Here is a 12,723-nt window from a genome sequence, read left to right as displayed (position 1 = left end):
TAAAAAAAAAAAAAAAAAAAAACTGTACGTTCTTAACAGACGTGACTTTTTCACACTTCGCGATGTTCATCTTATTATCGTTAGGAACCATTGCGGTTTTTTCCCCTATTTCTTCATCGGTCCGATTGATTGTACGATCTATCGGTTACACGCAAACCGCTTAACGTTTTTACACGAGTCTCGGTATAAGTACACTTTTCAATTTAGCGCGGTAAGTAGTGGATCACCCTTGTCTAACAACTCGGGGGAGTGTTAGCCGTGCTAAGAAATGCACAAACTTCCAGGTCATTAACGACAGTTTTGAAGTATTACGAACAAGGTACAGAGCATCTGGAAGTTCTTGCAAAGTATTAAATAGTATGATTCGGTATAATTTTCCCATCTCCTGCAGTGTCATGAATTGAAAAATTCAGACGGACAGCTGCTATAGTTATCCAAGAAATAATAATACCTCACATTGATTCGGCAAACATCTTATGCTGTGATTCCCCGCAATAATATTTCTTCGCGCTCTTAATCTCTGAAGTTATTTCCCTCCGGTAACGAGCGTCAACGAGTAGTTTAAACGCGCTTGACGCGCTCCATTTTCTCGTGTTGACGAGAGTCTGCACATGCTAGAGTTTTAATTTTGTTCATTAAACTACTTGTTATGTGTGCTCTCGCTAACGTTCACGTAATAACGTGCCTGAGATATTCCCTGACGGTACGCTGTGCACAGGAATGAAGCATGATGAACTTGGAAGAGACTGGGTTGACCGGTATGCATTCGAAAATAGACAAGCGTACCTCCGCATTCTACACAAGAGCGCAGTTAACCGAACGATATAAGAAATTCCAGGCTCGGAGTTTAAGGCAAACACTGGGTAAATTTAAAGCTGATGTGAATCGATGTATAGATGATCGATGACGAGAAAGTTTTTAAACGTTTTACTGTACAACTAATTTTGTCTATCAAGAAATTATATTCGTATTAATTAATTATTATTATATTTTCGTCACATTTCTTATTCTAGCAGTGAAACCGTAAATCTGTCAAACTATGTATAATTTTAATAAATTTACGATTTTTTAATATATGTTTAAAAACATTAAAGTTGTCGCGGAAAATATTATGCTTCTTATTTGTGTAAGCGTAAAAAACATATGTGCAAACTTGATATAATTAGAAAATAAAATATATATAAATAAAAGTTTAATATTTGCGCATCAAAGAAGTAACGACTCAACTGGTAGGAAAATATTATAGCAATGACGATGAGTGAATGAAAATGCCATACGAACGCGACAAGTTTCTCAAGTGTGGTGTAAGTAATATTATTTGCTGGAAATAAATTTTCAATGGTTACTTAGAAATATGAACGGAAGATTTTATGGCGAGCATCAACGATGCGAATCCATCGCGAAGTATCAAAGTATTTCCGGTGTTCTTATTTTACGATATATAAGGTATCTGTACGACGGGATCAGCTCGCAGGTTCGAAGTTTCTCAATTGCGCGCAGATATCGGAATCTTGTGTTTTACTGCCGGTCATGAACGGAGCTAAGTTTAGCGATTCGAGCACCGCATCAAAGCTTTCGAAACGACTTGATTTTCGATAACAGAGGTGACGTCATTTGCTCGCAGGCCTCAGCGGGATAGGATGCACTTTACTACGTTCTTCAGAATCTTAGCTCGCCCTGTCTTTTCGACGATATTGTCACATCAATGTTGATATTTCGCGACAGTTGAAATAGCTCTACGTCTACATCTAACAGTGAGTTGCGATGCTTTTGAAGAGTATCGTGTGGAATGCATAATATAGTTTGAGTATTGTTTCTTAGAAGTCATGTGAATACTTCATATTACGTTATTTATATGCTAATATAAATCCTGTATGTGATGTTCCTATACACATGAATCGCTACACATTCTTGACGTTGATTTATGCGGTTTCGTTGATTGTTGCAGAGAGAAATCAATTCGTTTAATAGCATTAATGACAGAGTTATCGTGTATGGCAAAATGTTATTGTTTTCTAAATGATCTCTTTCTCTCGCTAACTGATCTTACACGAAGTATTCGTTTTATCACGAGTCCTTTTGGTATTATCTTGATCCATTATAAGCGGATCATGTTGGAAGCTTGGACTAAAACCGTACTAAAGCCCTCTCAGTAATATGTCATCAAATAAAAGGTATATGCTACATAAAGAAAATTGATTGATAATTTTATTTTTGATAAGTTTAAGCCTCTTCAAAGACTATAAGCTCGAAAATTGGCAATGATGATTATAACTGTCATACAAATCTATTATCGTGTTATATAAATCATCCTTTCTAAATCCTTTTAAATTTAATTCTCTCCCTCTCTCGTCGGGTCATTGAAGCCGCAAAAAATCAACGTCACGCAAAACATGCAAATTCCTGTTGGAAGTTATGGCCGTTATCTACATTCGTTCATCGTTCCAATTATGAACTAAATCTCGGCGATTTTAGCTCTTTCGATGCAATTGTATAATTATTTATCTTCTTTCAGCTTTATAATAAATAAATATATCATCTTTATAATAAAGGAGGTAATAAAAAAGGAAAAAGTATTTGAAAAATTTTTAACAAATGATATTTGAAGTTAAAAATCATGTTGATCGACAAACATAGTAAAACTAAACAAAATGCGATGTTCTCTATTAAAAGAAAGTAAAGTTCGAACAAAATTTTAAGAAGATAGAAAGGATGAAGGAAGAGAGGAGAAAGAGGACACACTTAAGAAATAATAGTGAGAAAGAATTTATCTGAAATTTAACGGACATCAGAGTATACAAAGATTAAAAGCTGCAACAGAAGTAAGGATGTTTTAAGAAAATATTTAGATAGAGGAATAAAACAATGTACTAACAAATACAATAAATAACATAGTTAAAAAAAGTAGTATATAAGAAAATATTCTGATTATTGCTTATATTGCATCTTATGGAAGATATTTTTTAATAATTTTTAATTGTTATATACTTATTAAATTTTTCTAATACTTCAGTACACAGATATCTGTTTATATAAAAAAAAAGTTTCAAAAATTTAAAACAAACTTTTTATCTAATACTATATCATATAGTATACTTCCTATACAATATGTATAATGTAATATTACTGGAATCGCGTGAATGTCATTCACACCGAAAGAATTAATGTCACCGCTTGCTGAATACCAACTACTACCAATCTCGCCCACTCTCCTCAACCCAATGACGGATGGTGTAAAATGTGTTTGTCACGCAGCAGATGAGTAAGTTGGTAGATAATATAGAAACGGCCAGCGATAACCCGGGAGAAAGGAGAGACGTCCCCCCCCCCCCCCAGGTCCCTCTCGCTTCATAACGATAAATGTTTGGATCATAACTTACGGATGAGAGACGCGCCGGTGCAGACTCCTCATGGACATGGCTCTGTTTTTGCTGCGACTGGTGATAGTGGTGGTGGTGGTGGTCGCGGTGCTGATGGTGGTGGCGGTCGTGGTGGTCGTGGTGACCGTCGTCGTCGTCGTCGTCGTCGTTGTTGTCGTCGTCGTCGTCGGCGTCGCGATCGTGGTGCTGCCCGTGATCATCGTGGCCAAGCCCGGGAACGGGCTGGCACTTCCGTTCGGCGTGGCGCGGCGTGGCGCAGCTGCCGGGGGAGCGTGGGGCTCCCCCTGGGCCGCCACGGCCACCGCCGCCGACGTGAGGCCCGCCGAGGTCGCCAGGCCGGTACGCCGGAAGGGGCCCGAGGTAGCCGCTAATCGGCGTGCTAATCTGCGGGCGAGCCGACGGGCCAGGCGCGCCCCTGCGGCACCGGCACCCACGCTGACGGCGTTTCTGTGCCACCCCCCGTGTCCAGGGGATGGTACACACACTGGGCTCGGTTACCGCACCTGACCACTACCGTTCCTCTCGCACTTCCTCGCACGTGGCTTCGTCTCCTCGGCGTTTTCGTTTGTATCTTTTTTTTTTGTTTCGTTAATGATCGTTATTCACCGGCCACCCCCGAGCCTGTACGTCTCGGTTACGATTTCATCAATGTTCGCTCTCGATCGCTCGGGATTGTCAGATGAATTCTTCTTCCTTTAACGTTGAATCGTGCGTGCGTACGTGCGTGCCGCTGAAACATTTCGAATGGAAAAGGTGTATAATAATAGACAGCGTGAAAATGAGGGATGAAAAGGAAGCACGTGATTAATCATACCGCGAGCGAATTAGACAGGGTAGTACGAATAATTAAAAACTGCATAGTTCTAACCTGTTTTATCTTAAATAGAGTAACGATCATTAAAATGACAAAATATATGTAGACATAATACATTCGATATTAAGATACAAAAATTTCACTATCTTTTTACCTGAATCTACATTTTTTTGTGAATTTTTGGTCACTATTAACGTTATAATGTCAAAATCCATTTTATTTGCATTTGAAAAGCAATATTGCACGTTATCTACTTTTAATATCTCTAGTATGAAATTTAGAGTAGTGATTATGCAAATTTAAGAATCATCGATACCAGAGTATGTTGCATGTTACGGAACAATATCAAAGATGAATGCAGCAATAAAATAGCCGCGAATTGGAAAGATATTAGAGCCCGTACATATAGCGTCGAATAATGTTACAAAATTCACTGAGTTAACAAATGTTTACGATACTTTGTCGATTTAACGTGACACCGTGTTTGAAAACCGATCGAGCCGTAGAGTCGACCGAAGCCACTTTGCGAAATAAGCAATAAATATGTGCGCGTTGAATTTTAATGCGCTACAAACTTGACAAAGGAGTTTGTCGAGGGGTACGTCGCCTGTTTACTCCTATATCGATACGAAAATCGTTATCGGATCGGTTCATATGGAAATGTTGCGACATTCATCGCCTGACGTGGTAATCAAAACGAGTGCATCGGAAGGCGAAGGAAGAATATCATCTCGGCCGTGTGTTTTGTGTATAGATTTCACTATCGGACTACTTCCTTGATTAATGCGGCAAGTAAAATCGAGGGATCGCGGGGGTATCGTTATCCCTCTGGCTGGCACGGACGGAAAGGAGTACCGGAAACGATGGTGCCCTCTTTATCGTTCCCGATAAAGAAATTTCACTGTTCGTATTAAAGATGGTGGGCTGTGTGGCCCTCGTTAAACTTTAAATTGAAAAATACCGTCGGGTATATCGCGTTATTGGAAAATTCTCTCCGCGCGCGTGTGTTCGTCCCCCCCCCCCTCCCCCCCGCGATGTGTTTTACGTCGCGAGACAAAAATCAGATTTGCGAATATTCCGCACCCGGACTGCGGCCCACGTGTATTGGATTTCACCCATTGAATATCTGATCGGCTATAATAATCACGCGTGAGGTATTAAGCTATCGTGAAATGCGGTTGAGACCACATTACTGCAACTGCAGCTCTTAAGTAACAATCGTACTGCATCACAAAAGCGAGATTTTAACGAAGTCGAGGCTTTGAAGCAAAAATGTCCTCAATCTTTTGTATGAGTTTGCATAACTTAAATTTTTCTTTAATCATTATAAAATGTACGATATTTTATTTATTTTTTAATATAAATAATGTAATTTATTTTTTCTTTGGTGTCTTTATATATTGTAAAAATTAATTATATTATGAAGTCTTATCTCTCTCTTCCAAGAAAAATATTATATATAAAACATTATTATTAGCTATTTAAAATTTAAAAAAAAAAATTTAATAAAATTGTTAATTTTATTTATTAAGGAATACGACAGATATAAACAATTATGACAATAATTCGTATGCCTAGCTAATTATGTTGTAAGAAAGCAGAAATAAATTTTTGTTTGCAATAAAATGAATCCTTCGTATATAGAATATTAGAATTCTGCTGATACCATTCAAAGTGGATGAAAATTCTGTTGAAAATTATTATAGCTGATGTTATGCAACGCTATTTTTTAATTAAAACTTTTTCCTCGTTTTCGAAAATTTGGAATGATACAACAAATACCTCTATGTTATGTACTTGAGAAGAGCTCGAAAATTCCGTCCAGTTTAAGTATTACATAATCTGGTAGTGGCAAGCCGCCCTATTTTCGTCACGTTGCTTTTATGTAATATTCATTTAATGCTTGGAGTCGAGTATTCAGTGTCAGTAGTCACGGTAGAAGTACCTACGAAATATTTGCGATTCCAATGTCGGGTATTCTCGTGCATGTTTAAATAAATATTTCGACTAAAACCGATGTTGAACTGGTCGAGATGTTATTTGGTTTAATTGATATCGAATGAAAAAAAGCAAATTAAAATATAATTATTTAACAACAACAAAAATAAAATTATCTTTAGAAATTTATCGAAATTAATTACTAGCAATTACGATAAGTACGATATTGCGTTTAAATCATTGAATAATTTCGTCTTATAATGTTAAAAAAAAAAACAAAAAAAAACGATATTCTCTAATAAATTCAGATAAAATAACATACGATTTTTATATGATAATTATTAAAGTAAAAAATAGCTAAATGTGTGGCTATCTATTTGCAGGTTTAAATTGGTACAAGCATAAATTTGACACACACACACAACGATGTGCAATATGTTTATAATATATAGATTCTCTCAATTAAAAGTCGATATATAATTTTCAGTTAGTAAACAAAATATTTTTATGTATATAAAATATAACATAACGCTGTTATAAAAATTAATTTATTTCTCTTTTAAAATAAATGTAAAACAATAAACCAATTGATGCTAAATTTTCATGTAGATAAAATTAATATAGTACTTCTGAAATGTCAGCACATATAAATCATACCTATAGTCCAATTTAATAAATGTAGGATAGTAGTGAGCAATGCAATATATTTTAATTTTTTTCATGTGTAGACACCTTGTGTAAGAAATGCAATTTTTGATCAAATTTTAGTATTGAAATGTCAACTCGCGAAAATAATATTTATTTAAAGTTTGATAGAAAAAATAAATTATATTTTTGTTATGTAATTTGTGATATATATAATTAACATTAATTTATTTAAATATTATTATTTAATCTAACTTCTGTATTTTTGCTAATTATCTTTAACGTTTGTTTCTCTTAGCTGTCTCATTTTCAAATAAGCTTTCTACAGCATCTTCGAATCTATTGTACTATTCGATATCAATTAGTGAGCACTTGATACTTTCTTTTGTATAAATACGCACCTGGCGATTTATCAGGATACAGTGGCGAATGAGATCCCGCATCGGCGGTGATTCGTCATCCCGTCCCGATCTCCCTCGTTCCTGCGCACCCCTGTGCAGGCGCAATTATAAGCCGGCGCCCTCTCGGCGTTGTCGACGGTGAAGATCGGATAACGGGGTCTCAGATTATATCAGTATATCACAGTCCGCGGATCCGACGTGCGAGCACCGCGATCAACCATTATTATCCCGATCGAACACACTCGCGTCGCGTGCCGCACTCCTCGCCATCGTGCCTCGCATCGCGGGCGTTCATTCATTCATGTTCGGCCCGTGACGGTGGTTCCCCGTGAGAGCGCACGTGGGTGCCTACCCACCCCTCCCGCGATCATCACTTCGTTATATAGCATAATATCACAATGGACGATTTTGTTTGTTAATTATCTCCTGGCGTTTACAATACGTGGTAATAGCCTTAAACTTAGAAATCACAGTCGCGAATTGATAATGGGTCCTCATGCGTGCCCCCTCGCGCGGTATACCTCGCGACGTCCTCGCCACGTCCACGTCGTTCACTGGGCATACTTCCGTCTTTTCGGCGGCGACGGCCTCGACCTCGAGGAAGAAAAAACCAGCCGCCCTCTCTTCTTCTATCCCCTTTCTCTCTGGACTGGGATTTCCGCGTCGACGACCGCGATGACGATGATGACACGCGGAGCTGGAGTATACGAGCTCACCCCGGTTGTTTATCCCTCTCCTGTATATTGTGGATCGCTGCGGACGGATTGCTACCGGATTGCTTCCTGTCCTCTAACGGACCCGATTGCCGATTCCGACCTTCCCCCCCCCCCCACCCTCTCCCTATGGGTATTTTCCTCGTCCGACACACACAGGGACTCTTCTCTCTACCCCAAGTAGTGCGATGCGCGCCGGGGATTCCTCTTACTCTCTCTCCACATACATACATACATACACGCACACGCACGCACGCACGCACACACGCACACACACACACACACACACATACACACACACACACACACTTTCCACTCTCGTCCTTGACTTGTCGCTCGAGGGATAAGGGAAAGGACTACCACTCGACGTCGTCCGGCCGTCGAACGATGCGACTGTCAAATCGTACGACGACAGCTACCGATCCCGTTGCTGCGTCGCCGGGGTTTGTCCGTTGTCGCAGCTCTCTGTTATATTTGATCGTTGCTGGTACTGCCGATGTTGACTCCGGTCGACGACGGCTCGTACTACTGTCCGCGTCGTGGCGCGTATCCGCGCGCGAGCTCTTCCGCGGTGTCGGCTTCCTGGGGGAGCGCGCGGCGCGCGATGCCATCGTCCTCCCTGTGCCTGTGCGGACCGCCGACTGTGTGCCGGCACACACGACCGCCCCGTCTCACGAAGACGAGGTCCGCCGCGGGGCGCGTGCTCTCTCTCTCTCTTTCTCTCTCAGTAGTCGCTCAGTGTCGCGACGTAGTGACGCGACAGGCGATTTTCCGCCCGGATCCTAACGCTGGATCGTATCGGTTGACCATTGTCCATCTCCTCCTCGCGCCGACGATACGTCCGAGGTTTGCCATAGTTTTCTTCCTCTCGAAGTCACACCACGACAATCGTGGAGCATTGACAGGAGCCACTCTAATATAAGCTGGAGTAGTAAATCTTCGTACAAGGTGTGTGCAAGGTATTTGAGAGAAGATTGAAGTAAAATACAGGAGGAAGAAGGGATCTATTTTCGTGTCAGAGCGAAGTACTCTCGTTAACGTTCCTCTCTAAGAATCATATATCTTGAATTCTCAGAGAGCGTCATCATCACGAAGTCCTTATACGCGATGACACGTTTACCTTTGTGGTATTGACGATGATGGTAAAGTTCAATCGCGACGTGCCACTCTCTTCTTCCGTTGCACTCTCACTCGATCGTAACCGCTCGTCGTCGTCGTCGTCGTCGTAGTGGATGCGATCGCGTCATCGCGCACTGTCCCGACGTTGCACTCTCACCGCGAATGGAAAGGGATCCTGATGGTGGTCACCCCGCTGAATCCGTTGGATGACACACGGCTCGCGTGCTGATGACACCGTCGTCGTTTTGTCGTGGTCGTATTCGTGGTTGCGGTTGTGGTTGTGGTGATGGTCGCCGTCGTTGTCGTCAACGTCCTCGTCGTCGTCGTCGTCGTCGTTGTCGCCGGGAGGACTCTCTTGTATCACTAGTCGATTATTGGTGGAGAGACATCGTCGTCGTCGTCGCCGTCGTCGTCGTCGTCGTCTAGGGATGACTCGGTTTGAACGAATACCGATGAGCAGGGTAGATAGACAGGTTTCTACCGGGTGGCGGTTCTTAACGTGGGATCTCGTCCGCCGAGTGCGCGACTCGCCGACAGCGATGATGACGACTCCGTGAATCGAGCGCGGGCGGAAACTGGCTGCTCGACGTCGGTTGGCCCCGGCTGGCGAATACCATACTCCGAACGCCACATTCGGTACCACGGTCGGTCCTCCTCCACGTTCCTCCGCCTCTCGCGCAAGCTCTCCTGTCTCTGTCGCTCTGCCCCCTCTCTCTCGCTTACTCGATTCTTCCCTCTCGAGTTTTGCCAGACTTTCCGTCACCTTTCCTCTCACTCTCTACCCACGTTTCTCTCTCTCTCTCTCTCTCTCTCTCTCTCTTTTCTATTTCGATTGATGTTTTCTTCTAGTAATCTTTTCCACGACTTTTCTTATCTTACGACTTATTCATCACTTTTCTTTTCTCGTTTCACAGCCCCCTCTCTTCTTCTCTCCCTCTTTTCAACCCTTCCTTGCTCTCTCTCTCTCTCTCTCTCTCTCTCTCATCCGCCTCGCCCTCTTGCACTCTCTTTCTCCTGTCGTCCTCTATCGCGCGCTACCCCGTCGTACTCTCCGCCTATCGGAATTCCCAGTCATCTCTCGACCTCAACGCGGGACGCGAAGCAACTACCCTTTTTGCTGCTGCTACTGTGAAAGGCGATGACGGTGTGTGCACCAGCCCTCCGCTCGCCCTTATCGATCACAACGCATGCCGCGCGGATTTGCGAAGTGCCTCGTCCCCTCCAATTTCCACCGAGATGAGAAAGAAATTTCACTGTTCCCTCTTGCTGCTTGCTCTACTTGTCGGAGGAGGAGGGGGGTGGAGGGCGGAGGGGGGCAAAGAGAGTGCGCTGTTATATGTATATATTGTATATGCCTATCCTGTCTACCTGTCTGTCTGCCTATCTATCTGTTCGTCCGTTTGTCTGTCTGTCTGTCGGTCTAGACGCGGCAGCGTGTATATCTATGCGTGCACGTACTGCCTGTGCAGCAGAACGTGCGTTACATATGCAAGGGTATAATCCCGACACGTCGATGTTGGGCGGCTGATAGCCGGCCTCGCACTGCTCTCCCGATATGGCTACGCGTCGTGACAACAGTAACGGCCCAGCCGTGCGTCCTCCTCGCGCCACCCCAGGACGAAAAATCACCACCCTCTCGTCACAACGACCCGGGCGCCGCGCCACGATGCTACCTGGAAGCGACTGAAACGCGATCCTTGATACAGGGACTTATCCCTTTCCCCGGGAGTCTTCTACTTTTGTGGTCCTCGACGTTTCCTACAGCTCTCCTTTATCTGAGAAGAGAGGGTGACACGCGGTTTGCGTAAAATACTTTATATAGGATAATATACTGTAATTTTTATAGAAAGATTATTTCGGAGATGTGTGCGTATATCAATAATCTGTAAGAAGATAGTGTAACAAGGGTGATGTTTAACTTAAATTGTAATCTATACCCGTTTCTATCAATGCAAAGTAACTTTAATCTCCCGTTCAACTTATTCTTCATGTTTTTCTAATACTTAGAACTAGAAAAATATGAAGAGTTAGTTGAACCAAGATTAAAATTAAATTACGTTGGTGGAAACGGGCATTAATCGTTTAACTTAATCTGTAACTTAACAGCGTTGCAAATCGATCTTATGTTAGAATTGGGAGTACTATGGAGTATAGAAGATCGTTTTTAGTGATACGTTTTTATCGATGGAATGCGATACGATTGTAGCATCTATTTTAAGGATCGTTTGCCTCCTTCTACTTCGAAGAAGGCCGCGAACACGTCATGTATCACACTCCATTTAACTGATCAGTTTGGAAATGCAATCAGTTATCATGCACTCAGCTACCTACTTGAAATCGCTAACATAACCTTGCTTGCTTCCTTTATACCTGCTGCTTTAACTATATCAAACTGTACAATATATAGATATGCGATCAAAGAATGATTATTGGCACATGATTTAAGAATGTATCGATTATTATATAGTCCTTGCAAAGTTTATTATATAATAAATTAAATTTAGGGAAACGTATTTAATATTTACACTTCAAAAAATTACATATGAAAGTTGTGTGTATGAATAAGATTATATTTTTATTTAATAACACATTTTCACATAGTTTATTTGGTTTATTTGTTATTAACAATTAAAAAATTTCCAATCTTTCAGTAAGTACTTTAAATGTTCAAAATGATTTATACGAAGTTTCAGTGTGATTGTCTGTTTAGTTATATAAATAAATAAAATAATTTTGTTTATTTACAAAACAACTAATCTCTGCATCGTAATAAAACTTTATGTTATTTTATAAATCACCTTGAATATATAGGAGAGAGTGGTTTAAATCGGACCTATTTGCAGTTATTGTTCTTTACAAGGCGTAAATAAAGTCAGATCATAAAATCAATGGTGAAATATTGTATATTACGATAAATGTATAATAAATCTTTGTAAAAAATGAAAGATAAATGATTTCAACATTATTCTTGCACTTTTTTCAAAAAAATTTCAAGAGCTCAACGATTTTTAATACTTTTAAAACATGTAAATTTTCAAAATGTTGAATAAAAATACACTTATAATTGATTAAATTGTAAAGCATTTATCTATTGACTTTTTCAATCCTAGATTTTTTATTTGCAAAAGTATGTACGGGAAATCACATTTGTGTAATAAACAAGAAACAAATTGCATTGCATTCCACGATTGTTTTCTAAATGTCCACTTCAATACAGATTAGCTTTAATTTTGGTGCTTTGTATCTTGCTTTGTATCTATTTTTAGGATTAGAAAACTCTTGTTCATTACACAAATGTAATTCGTACACATATATACTTTCGCAAATAAAAAGATAAAGAGTTAGTTAAACTGTGATTAAGGTTAATCTACTATTGGTAGAAATGGACAACAAAATTTAATTTAATCTAGAACGTTTACGCTTCTCTGACTCGAGCGCGAATGTGTAACGTCTTATGTCTGGAAACCTGCCGATAACGGGAAGAGAGCGAGAGCGATAGAGAGAGAGAGAGAGAGAGAGAGAGAGAGAGAGAGAGAGAGAGAGAGAGAGAGAGAAACGGATGCGATGTCCTCAATCGAGCGACGTCGATTCATTGTCTGACGAATGCGATACCGTGACTACTTACACAAGATATAGGGTGACCGTAAATTTGCGCTCACATTCCATTCTCTTCGGAGAACGCGAGACGTTCGCTTTTACGTCTTTCAAATATC

At 40.7% G+C, this 12,723-nt stretch overlaps 1 protein-coding gene across 1 annotated transcript in view; it reads right to left on the bottom strand.

Moving 5' to 3' along the window:
* Nucleotides 1–3,433, bottom strand: part of Ih (hyperpolarization activated cyclic nucleotide gated potassium channel Ih) — a gene marked incomplete at its 3' end in the record, with an annotated part of 121,911 nt that extends 118,478 nt beyond the window's left edge. Inside the window, exon 1 of the mRNA XM_018543799.1 lies at nt 3,381–3,433. Within this exon, the coding sequence (XP_018399301.1) occupies nt 3,381–3,418 (38 nt within the window). The remainder of the gene's footprint in view (nt 1–3,380) is intronic.
* Nucleotides 3,434–12,723: the final 9,290 nt, after the last annotated feature.

The sequence above is a fragment of the Cyphomyrmex costatus genome, unplaced genomic scaffold (assembly GCF_001594065.2).
Source record: "Cyphomyrmex costatus isolate MS0001 unplaced genomic scaffold, Ccosl1.0 scaffold4, whole genome shotgun sequence".
Classification (NCBI taxonomy): Eukaryota; Metazoa; Arthropoda; class Insecta; order Hymenoptera; family Formicidae; genus Cyphomyrmex; species Cyphomyrmex costatus.
Note: the sequence above shows the minus strand (reverse complement) of the source record. Positions and strands in the feature narration are given on the sequence as shown.